The sequence below is a fragment of the Seriola dumerili genome, unplaced genomic scaffold (assembly GCF_002260705.1).
Source record: "Seriola dumerili isolate Sdu_G_001 unplaced genomic scaffold, Sdu_1.0 BDQW01000081.1, whole genome shotgun sequence".
Lineage (NCBI taxonomy): Eukaryota > Metazoa > Chordata > Actinopteri > Carangiformes > Carangidae > Seriola > Seriola dumerili.
The window spans coordinates 2715040-2728087 of record NW_019174336.1 but is presented as its reverse complement, the minus strand read 5'-3'; the positions used below and the strand labels follow the sequence as shown (position 1 = coordinate 2728087).

Here is a 13048-nt window from a genome sequence, read left to right as displayed (position 1 = left end):
TGGCACAGGCAAAACGCTGGTAGCCTCCGGGGTCCTGATTGAAAGAGATGGATGTCTCTTCAGAAAGCCAGAGAACCAGTCTGCCCTCAGCTATTTCCTTCTCTGCCCAGTTTGTGCGGACAGGGACATCATTGTTTGCAAACTTCAACAGGAGAGAGGCCAAAAGAAATGTCTGAGGCAGTCATGATGTATTCTGCCAGCTGACTTTGCTGCTCCTCACTGAAAACTAAACAGGTTTTGACATACCCTACTGGCAGGGATGGGCAAATTCCATCTCCAGCAACCTCTGATGGATTTATTTTATAACAGTATCTTGCCAGTGGTCTGTAATTAATCAGAAATTCCTTTGCAGTGGCTCTGATGGTTCTGTTGTGCAGCTTCACCTCTCTGACTGTATAGGAAGATTTAGCATAGGAAGATCATATAAGTTAAGTGCAAATAAGAAATATAGTTGAATACATGTGGAAATCCAAAAGAATACCTCCCACACTGACAGAGGAGATGCAAAATACTGCACCCAACATCAGCCACGAGTTCTCACCACAGGAAACCAAGGGGCCTTATACTGTCCAGGTCCTACACCAGCAGAGTGTTACGGAACATGCAACAGCTGACAGGATTCTTATGGTTCACAAAGGTTTATCTGCTTAAATTATTAAATCGCATTTTCAAATTGTTTGTTGTGAAATTGAGAAACTTCAAATTTGGACTATTTTCATCAGGACGTGCGTACAGTATATCATGGGTGGATGTTAAGTTCAAACTGTGGATATGCACAATATTTATTACATACCTATCATCTAGGTCAAATTCACCACATTATGGACATTTTTTTTTTTTTAGGGTGTCCATGTCTACATCAAACCTGTCAGATTTCAGAATCACTCAGGTCACACAGGTTTACTACCTCTGTGTTTGAGGGACCTCCTTCTGTCGCGGCCCTGCCTGCAGCTGTGGGGTTTTAGGTTTTGCTCCTTGTGCCTCAAAACCCAGCGGTGGTGCCTCTTCCTCAGACGTAACTGCTGTCTCCCTCTTATCCTCAGTCTTCCTCGGAATTTGCTGGTTTTGAAACCGTGGCCGTGCTCATTTTTTAAACGCATGCTCAGCTCTGCGACTGACCATCCCACCACTGCCACCATATGAACTGTGGCTGAAAAAAACAAGATGGCTTGAGTAACCGAAGTAGATTGAGCTGCTTTTATTTCACAAATACAGGGAGGGAAAAAAAACAACCATGAAATAAATTGTTATCCATTTCACAGTTTGCAACTCTACTGCCAGTTCTCATGTTAAATAAATATAACTTATTAACAGAAACACAATTTCCCAGTTCAATAACTTCCCAAAACCTTACCACACTTTCAGTAATTCAGCAACATGACCCGTTTCATCTGCCATCAGCACACCTGTGCAGGTGGCTGCTGTCTTCCAGTTACACACAGCTGAAGGATATCAATGAGCTGATTAGAGACTCCTGATGTATTGACTGACATTTCTGTCAAAGTCCAGCTGCAGACTGTGCCAACACTAAATACAGACAATGAGTTACACACATTTCAACAGTTTTCACTGGAAATGTTTCAGTTCAGTTTTAATCAGGAAACATTCAACAATTAGTGATTCCAACTGACTCCAGGTTACATATATTCTGATTGGTGGATTAATTTTGGAGCTCATTCTTGGTGGATTACCTTTAAGCAGTGTTTGCCAGGTGCTACCTTTTCCATTTTATAGTAAGTAAAGTTAAGTAAAATGGTGGGGAAAATAGGAAGCAGGACATTTTTAAAAAGGCTGCACATGCCACATTTTAGACTCCACAGACAAGTATTTTATATCACTGTGTTGAGCAGACTCCTCTCAAACAACACAAAGCTTTAGCTGATAGGATTTAATAGTCTTTGAATGGCAAGCCATAGTTGTTGTGTCTCTCAGCTTAATCATTAGTGTCCCTATTCAGAGGCCGCATCCTTCGGAGGACACTGTGTACAAAAGCGTGGCCCTTCGAGGGCCAAACCCAAATGAGACGGTCTGGTCTACAGTGGATTTTCGCTGGGCATCAGCAGCTGTTCCCGCCCTTACCATTGCGTCGCAAGCGCAGCTCCTGTCGCCTAGCAACTTTGACAACACATAACTTTACTTCACAAAAACTTGTGTTCAAGGCCTGTGGTTTTAACAGTTGCTCCGTTTGCTGTTGGACTGAGCTGAAACCCAATTTTACATTTAAAAGTGTAATCCTCAGGCTCTGGGTCAGTGTTGTTTGCTCTCATTACCAGCGCGCGGTGGGTCTTGGTGTAGGTTGGGCAACGTGGAGCCTTCGTTGCCCAGGGAAAGAAGCACGCATTTGTCGGCTGCATTTGAAGGAGCCTTTGAAATGGGACATTCTAGTCACGCTGCTGTGACGCAAGCTGTCTTCAAACGCAGCCTCTGAAGGACGCGGCTCCTGAATTGGGGCACAGCCCATGTCTCACTCAGTAGAAACTGAGCACTTAGGATCACCATGGCAACCTCTGAGTAAGGTGGTCATGAACAGCTAAATCAGATCAGTTAATTAAAAGACTTCTGTGATGTCTGTGGTGTTTATCAAACATTTGACTGATAATGGGCAGTTTTGTCATTGTAACTGACTCCACACAGACATCAGTTCAGCTTCAGCTTTTCTCACCAGAAAGCAACCCCACTGCAATTTCTCCAGAAATGACATTTTCTAGCTTTTCTATTGGTGGTTTTCTGAAAATGGCTGAAGAGAAGACGACTGTTTACCTTTACTCTATACAACAGCATTGTCTCCAGATCTCACCATTTTAAGAAATGTTGACTTCATCATTGAGGTTACGGTGCCAGAGGTATGTTCAAACTTCTGTTGAGGAAAGAATTTTTATTTTCTCTATCAATATCCCACTTCTACTGCACTAATCCGATGTAGGATACAGTGTTCACTTAATGACCCATAAATACACGTCTGTTAATTTAATATTATATCTATATTATATTATATCTTATAATCAATTTGTTTATTCTAGATATTCATCAACAAAACTGATTTCTTTTACGTAGGCCACAACTGACATCCTGGTGAGGTTGGAGGCTTTACAAGGATGAGAGATGAATAGTTGTCCCCAAGGTTGTTTTAAAAGCCAATTCCTTTATTCTGTATGAAAGTTATTTTTAAGTAAATATCATATTTTTGCCAAAGTATTTCAGTTACATGGTGATTTTATTGTCTTCAAGTCTTGAGACAAAAGTATGAAGGTATTTTTGGTGCCAAACAACTGAACAGCTGTGACAGTGGAATTAGTAGTTGTATGTGTATCAGTAAATTCGAGGTCACAGAGGAAAAATGCTTTAGGAGTTGCACACTTTTAGATTTTTTTTCTCTCCCACAAACACAACAGTTACACCTTCTCAAATTCTTCATGCAGGTGCACAAATCCTGTTTTTTTTTATTAAGAAACTCATGCACTCACATCTTTGATGCAGTTGCTGCAGTGAATGTGGTGCAAACACGCTTCTTTTCTTGGATATTTTTTATATTTATAAATATTATATATTTACTAAAATATAGGCTACAAAATAAGAGCATGGCCACAGCATCATTCTAATGGTGGAGAGTGCAGCTTCCAAAATCAAAGCTTTACAAAACAACTGTGATTAGCCTGTCCCCCAGGTCATTCAATGATTTTAGCACTAGGGAAAAGTTTATCCTTCATTGTTCATATCAATTTTCAAAACTTCTTCAGCAACTGCTTTCACCCCCTGCATGAAGCCTTTCCCTCAGTTAATTGAAAACAGGTTTCCTTCTCTGATGAATAACTCTGACATCATTTACAAAACGAAAGTCTAATTATATTGGACATATTCCACACAGGCCTATATATCAATAAAGATATAAGTGTAATACAGCATCAGAGAGGGTGAATGTTAGACAGAGAGCATTGTACCACCCGTGTGTAAAAAATACAGGACGTGCATATAACCCACCTGTGTGTGAACTGTTAACTCATTTGTTTATGATAGATTGTTTAAATTACTGAGATATCATAATTAGGCCTACACTTAATGTCACTTTTCCAGAGCTATGGTTTCAGCAGGTGAAATTCACAGGTGTCTCTTCACTGTAGTTTGTTTTCCAGTGAGGTTCATCCGGGAGGTTTTCCAGGATCTGCTGTTCAAGAGAACGACTTTGCCTCAGACAGGTTTGGCATGGGGTTAACTCAGGTCATGTCCAAGTGCAAATGAGAGTGGACAGTTCTGCAGCTCTGACGTCACCTCGGTCAAGCGTCACCATTCTGTTGCCATGGCTTTTACGGACGAGCATGGTCAAGCTATGATCTTAAAGTGCCTCTGCAGGTTGTGAGGACCTGCAGCAGCTCTGCCTCTGTACCGAGAAACACTGCTGTTCACACCATCTGGACTCAGAGCACAACAGAGGTCACATCTGAGAATCAGCCATGTAAACACATTTATGTTGCATCAAGTTGTTGTCTATAAGTGCAAATTTTCTTTATTTTTTAAATCCAATAAATGTACCATGTCCCAAACCTTTTATTTACAGACCATTGATTTCATATTAGAAAAGAGTAGCCAAATGATGAAGTAATTACCAAGTAAAGCAGATCCAATCAGCTCTTGTATTTCAATTGTGCTGGAATAAAAACTTGTTTGATTGTTGAATGAAAAGTTATTTGTACTTTTATTCACAATGGGAAGGTCAGACTGTGGAAACTACAAAAACATTATGTTTATTACACAGAAAGAACGTGGGTGTGTGGATGAAACTGGCTCCTGCGTTTATTTTGGCCGACAACAATGTGGACATGCTTTATGAGACTTGGTATTACCTCCCTGTCTTCACAATGCAATACGGGATATTACTGGATACAGAAAGGACCCTCCTATCTTACCCTCCTCTGAGCTATACTGGCCTACTTATCATAAAAATACTGACCAACTCTCTTTATTCTGCTTTAATTTCACTCTGTAACTACCCAATATATTTACAGTTATTCCCAGTAATTATATTAATACAACTTGTAATTATATTGATTTCACTGATTTTACTTGAATGTTATTTCTTCACATTAATACATATTTAATAACAGCCTGTAAACTAAAGGGTTACCCTGACCCATACACAAATGTAATATATGTACATATACTGAATTTCCATATATGAAATATATGTACATATAAAATGAAAACATGTAAAAATTATATATGAAACCTATTAGAAATTGGAGCCATTTCATACATTGACATATACAGTATGTCTCACCCATACAAATATGTATGTTTATGTATATATGCTTATATTGTACACATATGTTACATAAATATATATCCATCCCAAAGCCTCATGTCTCATCTCACTGTGCTGCAGAACAGAGAGGTTCAGGAGATCCTTTGTTCCCACTGCCATCAGGCTATACAACACCTCAACCCTGTTATTATTATTATTATTATCAACAATGAGCTAATGGACACATGAATTTCCCCCTAGGGGATAAATAAAGTATCTATCTATCTATCTGTCTATCTATCTATCTATCTATCTATCTAATAATATATCCTCTTATAGGTGACATACAGTATATGGCAACATCACTCTTGATATAGGGACATATATGTCATATATTCCATTTCTGTATGGTGAATTCTTCCATTCAAATAAATAAAGTGAATGATATGTAATCATCTTTAAATGGTTTGGATAATTATCAGACAGATGTAAGTTTAATATATAAAGTTTGGTTGGTCTCTGAGTAACTGAAGCAAATGCGTCAGACACGTCCCTGATAACAGTTGACTTTTATTATCATCAGCTCAGTTTGAGCTGTGAGGGTTAGCTATTAAATGACCTTTCAAAAAATCAGCAGAAAAAGTTAAACTAGATGTTAAACGTTGCTTAAATTGACATATCACCTGAGCCGACATCTTAGGCCTCCAGAGTCCATCTTAACAGTTTGTCACATTTTAATACACTGCAAGAAATATCAGTAAATAAAATTCATTCTTTTTTTTCTTTTTTCTTTTTTTTTTTTTTACAGTGGAGATAACCTCCCTCCTTAACTCCGACTCTGAGGGAGTGTTTCATAAAACTAAACTATGAAAGGAGAAAAGTAGTTTCTTCACTCTGACGTCACCTCCAGGCTTTTTGATGCAGAGCCTCTCCTTCAAACTCAGAGTGAGGAAGTGAATGTGGATATTTTGTACAGTGTGGAGCAGGGAGGCTTGGCTTCTCTGTAGAAGTGAAAGTAAAAGTAAAAGCCTCTAAAAAAAAAAAAAAAAAAGCGCTGACACACAGCGTGACAGGGCCTCAGCTTATTTTAATTTCACCTTCATCTTCATCTTCACCCTCACCTTCCTCTCCTCTGCGGCTGAAGATGCTCCACAGTCTGAAGCCCACCGAGCTGCAGTCCAGAGGTTTCTGCTTTGAAAACAGCCGCAGGTAAGAAACACTGTGTCTGCTCATAGCGAGGCTGAGACTGCTCCGGTCATTTCTGCTACTGTGGCGTGTCTGTCTGTTTAATACTGAGTTTATAACGTCAGCAGATTGTCCTGGTATTGTGCTTTTATTGTCTGTGGCAGTCCACGTCCAGGTCCAGACCTCGACTTTGAAAGACAGAAGATTGTCATTTGTTTTTCAAAATAAAGCTCTAGATTTAGTTTCAAAGCTCTCTGAGAACTGAACTGTGACTCCATGACCTTTTTATTTATAGGCCTAGAATTTCAATATGTTGAATATGAGAAATACAACAATCAGCAAGGGAAACAATGACTGTTGCCTGTAAAATGTACGTTCCCCCAGGATGCTCCACGGTCCTCTGTCCAACACACAACACCTTCAGACTGTAGACCTTCATAAAGACAAGAGCAAAACCTTCCCATTAAAAACAGGAGCGACGTGAGGAGGATGAGCAGTGTCTTGAGTCAGATCCAGACATGCAGGTGTTCAGATTCCATTTTAATATTATTAAACTGGTATGAACAGAAACACAGTCTTAACCCAGATAGCAAATTGAAACTTCTGGCCTAACATATTCCACGGGTCCTCTGCCCAAGTCTGGCCCATATACTTCCACATCTGGGCAGAGTCCGGCTGTTATCCGCCAGTTGTGACTGACCGCTGGACTATTGTGATCCAGATGTGGAGGTAGCATCTAAAATCATGCTGTATATGGGCCGGATTTGACGTGTGGAATACTGAGCCAGAAGAAAACAAGCATGTGGGCCAAGTATGGGCCGGATTTATTTTGCTATCCGGGAAGGTTTGGATGCTCGACTGTTTTAAATGAGTGCAGAAGAAGATAATCTTGTAAAATGTGATCCATTAATACAGAGAGAAGCCAGTGATCGTTTGTTGATATGTAATTAATAAAATGCTCTCATATATAATTGAATTTGAATTAGGGCTGAACAATTAACAATTAATCGTAATATTATCAATATCGCAATACAGCCAAGTGCAATATCCAAATCACAGGAGGTGCAATTTTTCTGATGAAGGTAAAATGTGTCCCAACAACAGACCAACCATAAATGAAGCGTTGTGTTGCCACAGAGACGCCCCTGTCTACAGATCATATTCTCCAGATGTAAAGGAACAGACCCAACAAATGATGGTGATGTGATTTTACAGATAGAATGAAGATGTGTCTATCTGTTGTTTTTATAAATATTACTGATGTAAACACAGAACAGCTGTAACTGGATTTTATTTGTGGAATTTTCTTTTTTATTGCATTTTTTAAATGATAAGCTACAAAAACACATGCAACCCCCCACACACATACAAAGTAAGTAGATAAGTAAATAAAATAAAATGTAAATACAGCAAGTAAAACAGTACCATATATTTTACGATGTGAAAAATAAATAGACAATTAAAAAAAAAAACAAAAGAAGAAGAAAGAAAAAATAATGAATAACATAAAAAAGGGAATTAAGTTCAAGAGAAACTCTCCCAGTTTTCAGGGTCTATCAGATCTGGACATTTGATATTTAGGCAGGACCATTATCCTGTAATCACACTTCTTGTGGAACTCCAGATATTACAGAATTTACCAGGTGAGTTTATTTGTTGAATTTCAAAGTAAATCACTCTGTTGTGTGACGGGAAGCCTGTCTGTCCTTCTTAACACTTGTGTAATCCACTGGTGGTCAGGACACACTGTAGTCCTGTGTTAGTGGTCAGATATCAGGAGGGAGACAGTGAGTCCACTCTGTCTGTCTCATGCTCACCCATTGTTTCCAGGAATGCAGTGTTGGAGTCCAACTTATCGGAGCTCGGCTACAAAGCTCCCAATGCCAGAAAAACAGGAACCACCATCGCCGGGATCGTTTACAAGGTGAGGACCTGACTCCAGTGTTTTCACCACAGACACACACACAGACTGTAATCTGGTTTAGAAGTGAACTGCGGTCCTGAGTATTTACCTGTCCTGTTCCTCAGGACGGAGTGATCCTGGGAGCAGACACCAGGGCCACAGACGACATGGTGGTGGCCGACAAGAACTGCATGAAGATTCACTACATCGCTCCAAAGATCTAGTGAGTGAAAGCAGAGTTCAGGTCCACAGCGGGGGGAGTGGCTGTGTCCTCAGTGTTGGTCTGTCTTCATACTCAGGATGACTTTTTCTGTCATGACTCTGTCCTTGTGTAGACTGGGTCAATGTGGTTTATCACAGGTGTGGGCAGAGGTAAAAATGTGAGACATATTGAGGGGAAAAAATCTGAAATTTTGAGAATAAACTCATAATATGTCAAGAAAGATAAATTATAATATTATGAGAATAAAGTCTTTAACTTTACAAGAAATAAGTCATAATATAATGAGAATAAAGCTGTAATTTTAGGTCTCATGTTGTTTTAGAGGGAAACATCAGAAGCTTTAAAATGAGGAACGTGGAGCATCCTGTGAAGTTCTACTTTAGCAGAGGTTTCACTAATAAGGAGAAATTTCATCTTTTGGCTTTTCATCATCATCATCATCATCATCAGCAGCATCAGGGCATTAAAAAGATTGTGAAGAAACTGGGTTTATTCTATAGTTAGACAAACAGCAGCTGACACTGACTGTCCTTTCACCTGTTTGATTGGTTGATGTAATATTCCTAAAAAAAATATGTTTTTAAGAACAGTTATGCGGGGCAGGGTGGGGCAGCTGTAGCTCAGGTGGAGCAGGTCAGGTATTTCTCACTGGTGGTTCAGTCCCCTTCCCCCCGTGCTTTAAGTATGTGCTGAATGTAATGTGTGTGTTCATACACAAACTAGAATCACCACCGTATGGTTGTATCCCTCCGCCACTTGGACTAGTTTCAGGTTACATCCCTGTTTATCCAGAGTCATAGAAAATATGAAGCATGTGTGTGAACTTTTGTCATAATTGCTGGTTGGAGTCTTGAGTAATGGCTAAAAAGGGTTTTATGAGGTCACACTGACCTTTAACCTTTGACCATCAAAATCTCATCAGTTCGTCCTTGAGTCCAAGTGAGCTTTTTACCAAATTCGAAGAAGTTCCCTCTAGGTGTCACTAAGGCCTCAAAGCCAAAACCGTGTTTTGCAAGGTCACCACGACCCTGACCTTTGACCTTTGACCACCAAAATTATAGTGCCATTATTGTGCTCACCTGTTGCTGTAACATCTGAGACAGACCCGGGTGCTTTAAATGTTGATGACGAGGACCTCGGCCATCAGCTGACGAACTCAACCGTGTCTGTCACATCCTGTAGCTGCTGCGGCGCCGGCGTGGCTGCAGACGCAGAGATCACCACGCAGATCATGGCGTCCAACGTGGAACTGCACACGCTCAACACCGGGCGACCACCCCTTGTCGCCATGGTAACCCGACAGCTGAAACAGATGCTGTTCAGGTTTGTTTCCTTGTGTTTCTGTACGTCAGTTCAGTTGGCCTCCTCACCTGGGACAGGTTGTTCAGATGAAGGTGGAGCAGAATGTGGTAAATGTCAGTTATTTTTTATTGTGTGAGGTTTTGAACATAAAGCGAACAGTTCTGAGATCAGTCTGTAAACACAACACAGAATGAGTGTAAGTAAAACAGAGTTCTGGTTCAGTTTTAGCGGGAAAGATGAATTCATTTTGTGTCACAGTCTGTTTTGAGTCAGGGTGAACTCAGACTTGTTTCCGCTGAACGAGGGGAAGCAGCAGTGACGTCTGTCTGGTGTTTCAGGTACCAGGGTCACGTCGGTTCATCTCTGATTGTCGGAGGAGTTGATGTGACTGGAGCTCACCTGTACAGCGTTTACCCACACGGCTCCTACGATAAACTGCCTTTCCTCACCATGGGTACGTTGCTGTGTTTACTGTATGAACTTTACTGTATACTGAATGAAAACAGTTTAAATTTGAATAAAGTTTCCTGATGTTCGGTTGTGGTTCCAGGGTCTGGAGCTGCAGCTGCGGTCTCTGTGTTTGAGGACAGATTCAAACCAAACCTGGAGGTGAGACCTTCCTTTCATCTGGTGTAATCTAATCAAACTGCGCTGTCTGTGTCAGCATTTGAAATTCATTCATGCATTCTTGCTATGAATGAATTTCAACGGGATAGTTTTGCTCCGACAGCTGAAGCACCACAGTGTAGGGCCCAACAAACCTGGCTTGAAGTGATGACCCCACCACGGGCAACAAAGCTGGTACTTGGGCCCCCCTTACTAAGCTGACACATCTCAGAGCGCCAGCCATACAAATGCTTCATACTGCGAGCCTGAGATTTTTCCAGATTCTGTTTTGCCAGTTGACCAGCCATATAAAATCTCTGTCTGAAACCACTGTGTGACAAGCGGCTACAAAGACACAACATCAAGACAAGCGGCCAAAACCACAAATGACAAATGTGAATCATGTGAACAGACGTAGAATAAACAACCAGTAGAAACAAGAAACTCAGAAGTGTTACACTGTGACACAGACACATTCAGACTAAACTGGGTCTGTTTGTTTTTTGTTTTTTTTATTTATTTGATAGGGATGATGCATTTTAACATAGTTTCAAAACAAAGCATGAAACGAATTTGTTGCACAAAGAGTTTATAGCTGTTGCTAACTCTGTCCCTATTGACATGTGTAATGTCAATAGCAAAAACAACACAATTGATAATATCTTACATTTAGTTAGAATAAACAGAAGTTCAGTCCAAAAAGAGACAACAACAACAACAAACTCTAAATAGTCAAACAAAGACAATTACTAAATAGAGTTACCTAGAAATGAGTTTGCTCTGGTTTGCTTTTAGCAGCACTGAGCCTTTGTTGTGAAGGAATTTATATCTGGAGTTAATTTGATTTGAGTTGGTGATGTGTTCACAGCCCTTTATAGAAAAAGATGATTGTCTAAATTCAGATCTACGATGTGGTATTTTACAGTTGCTGTTTACCATGCTCCTAGTTACTCTGTTACCGTCTTGCCTTTGGATATATCTGGAGAGAGACTCTGGGGCTAAACTACTGATACATGTATAAAGTAATTTGAAAAAGCAAAGATGAATGAAGCTCTCAAACCTGAGTAGATTGTATCTTTTCAGTATGTGTCTGAAATCATCTGTAACAGAGTGAGATCAGGTGAATCCTGAACAAGTACTGCTGCTGCCGCTGCTGGGTCAGCTTTTCTAATAGTAATGAATGGTGTCGGCACAGAGGAGCTGAGAGCAGCTGAATCACCTGACTGTAAAAACCTGAGCAGGCTGGTTACTGTCACAGGCTGGAGGCTGTTGTCAGAAAGCTCTGCTCTCCACTGTGAAACATGGCGGTGAGTGTGGACAAAAGAAAACATGTTGTAAGAAGTCAAACAATCCACAGCCAGCTTCTTAATGTACGGAAAATATTTTACTCTTACAAATGGGTCAAACTGTATTTCACTATAAGACCTGTGCGCAGCGCATTATTTCACTCAACCCCTCCGAGCCCCACTCACCCGCTCTCACTCACACACACACATACCACAAGCACATCGACAAAGTCTGTCGATCGGTTAAAAACAACAACGTATACATGTTTATTTGCATAGAAAGCGGGAAAGTGAGATCCGATCACAAGTAGTCAATGGAGACGCATGTGTAGATGCATTTTAAAGCAGGTGTAAACTGACGAACTTCGAGCTGACCACCTGGCAGTGTGTCGTTGTGTTGCTCATGTGCAGGAGATGTGAGCAGATGGAGAAGTGAGGAGCTTCTTTTGGAGGAGTTGGAGGAGTCTGATCCCCTGGATGTCCTGACCCTGTCTGTTCCTCTCTCTTCCAGCTGGATGAGGCGAAGCAGCTCGTACGGGACGCCATCGCTGCAGGGATTTTCTGTGACCTGGGTTCAGGCAGCAACGTTGACTTGTGTGTTATCACCGCAGCTGGAGTGGAGTACCTGCGAGGCTATGACAAGCCCACGACGAAGGGCAAGAGGTGAGACTGTAGATACTGTACCTTTGATCAGAAGAGCATCAGTCATGTCTCCTCCAGCCCTTCTCCCGCTGATCTTCTGTTGCATTCAGATGTAAAAGGAAATCTGAGTTCCTTCAGTGGTACTGAAGCTCCTAATGTGTCATTAAACAAACTAACTGTGTTTCTCCTCCCTGTCTTGTTTCAAGAGAGGGACAGTACAGGTACAAACCAGGCACCACGGCCGTCCTCTCCAAAACTGTGACTCCACTCTCCCTGGATGTGGTCGACCAGTCTGTTCAGATCATGGACACTGAATAAAATACAATAAAAATACTTTATACTGGAATAAACTCTGTTCAATGTGTGGTGATAACATGTTGGTGTACTGATAATGAAAGACCAGTGTGGTGCAGGATGTAGAAGAGGTTGTCCCACAGCATCACTTACTGTAAAAGTCATGTTGTAATAAAATCTTCGTTTTGTTAAATGATCTGAGTCTCGATGTTGTTTGGTGACACTGGTGCTTTATAACAAAATCATTAATAATCATTTAAAATACTTCCCTCGTCGTATTAATGATCATTTACTGAACAATAATTTTATTCTACTGCGGTTTAACTCTGACTGGTTTTTTAAATAGACCTCCAATCATCTCCCTCTGTCTA

General features: G+C 40.7%; 1 protein-coding gene across 1 annotated transcript; it reads left to right on the top strand.

Moving 5' to 3' along the window:
• Positions 1–6259: 6259 nt before the first annotated feature.
• LOC111221130 (proteasome subunit beta type-7-like) lies at positions 6260–12873 on the top strand. Its single transcript, XM_022744467.1, has 8 exons — positions 6260–6445; positions 8252–8345; positions 8450–8547; positions 9730–9870; positions 10188–10303; positions 10400–10458; positions 12253–12404; positions 12590–12873. The coding sequence occupies exons 1-8, from the start codon at positions 6381–6383 to the stop codon at positions 12699–12701; spliced, it is 837 nt and encodes a 278-aa protein (XP_022600188.1). The 5' UTR covers positions 6260–6380; the 3' UTR covers positions 12702–12873.
• The last annotated feature ends 175 nt before the right edge of the window (positions 12874–13048 follow it).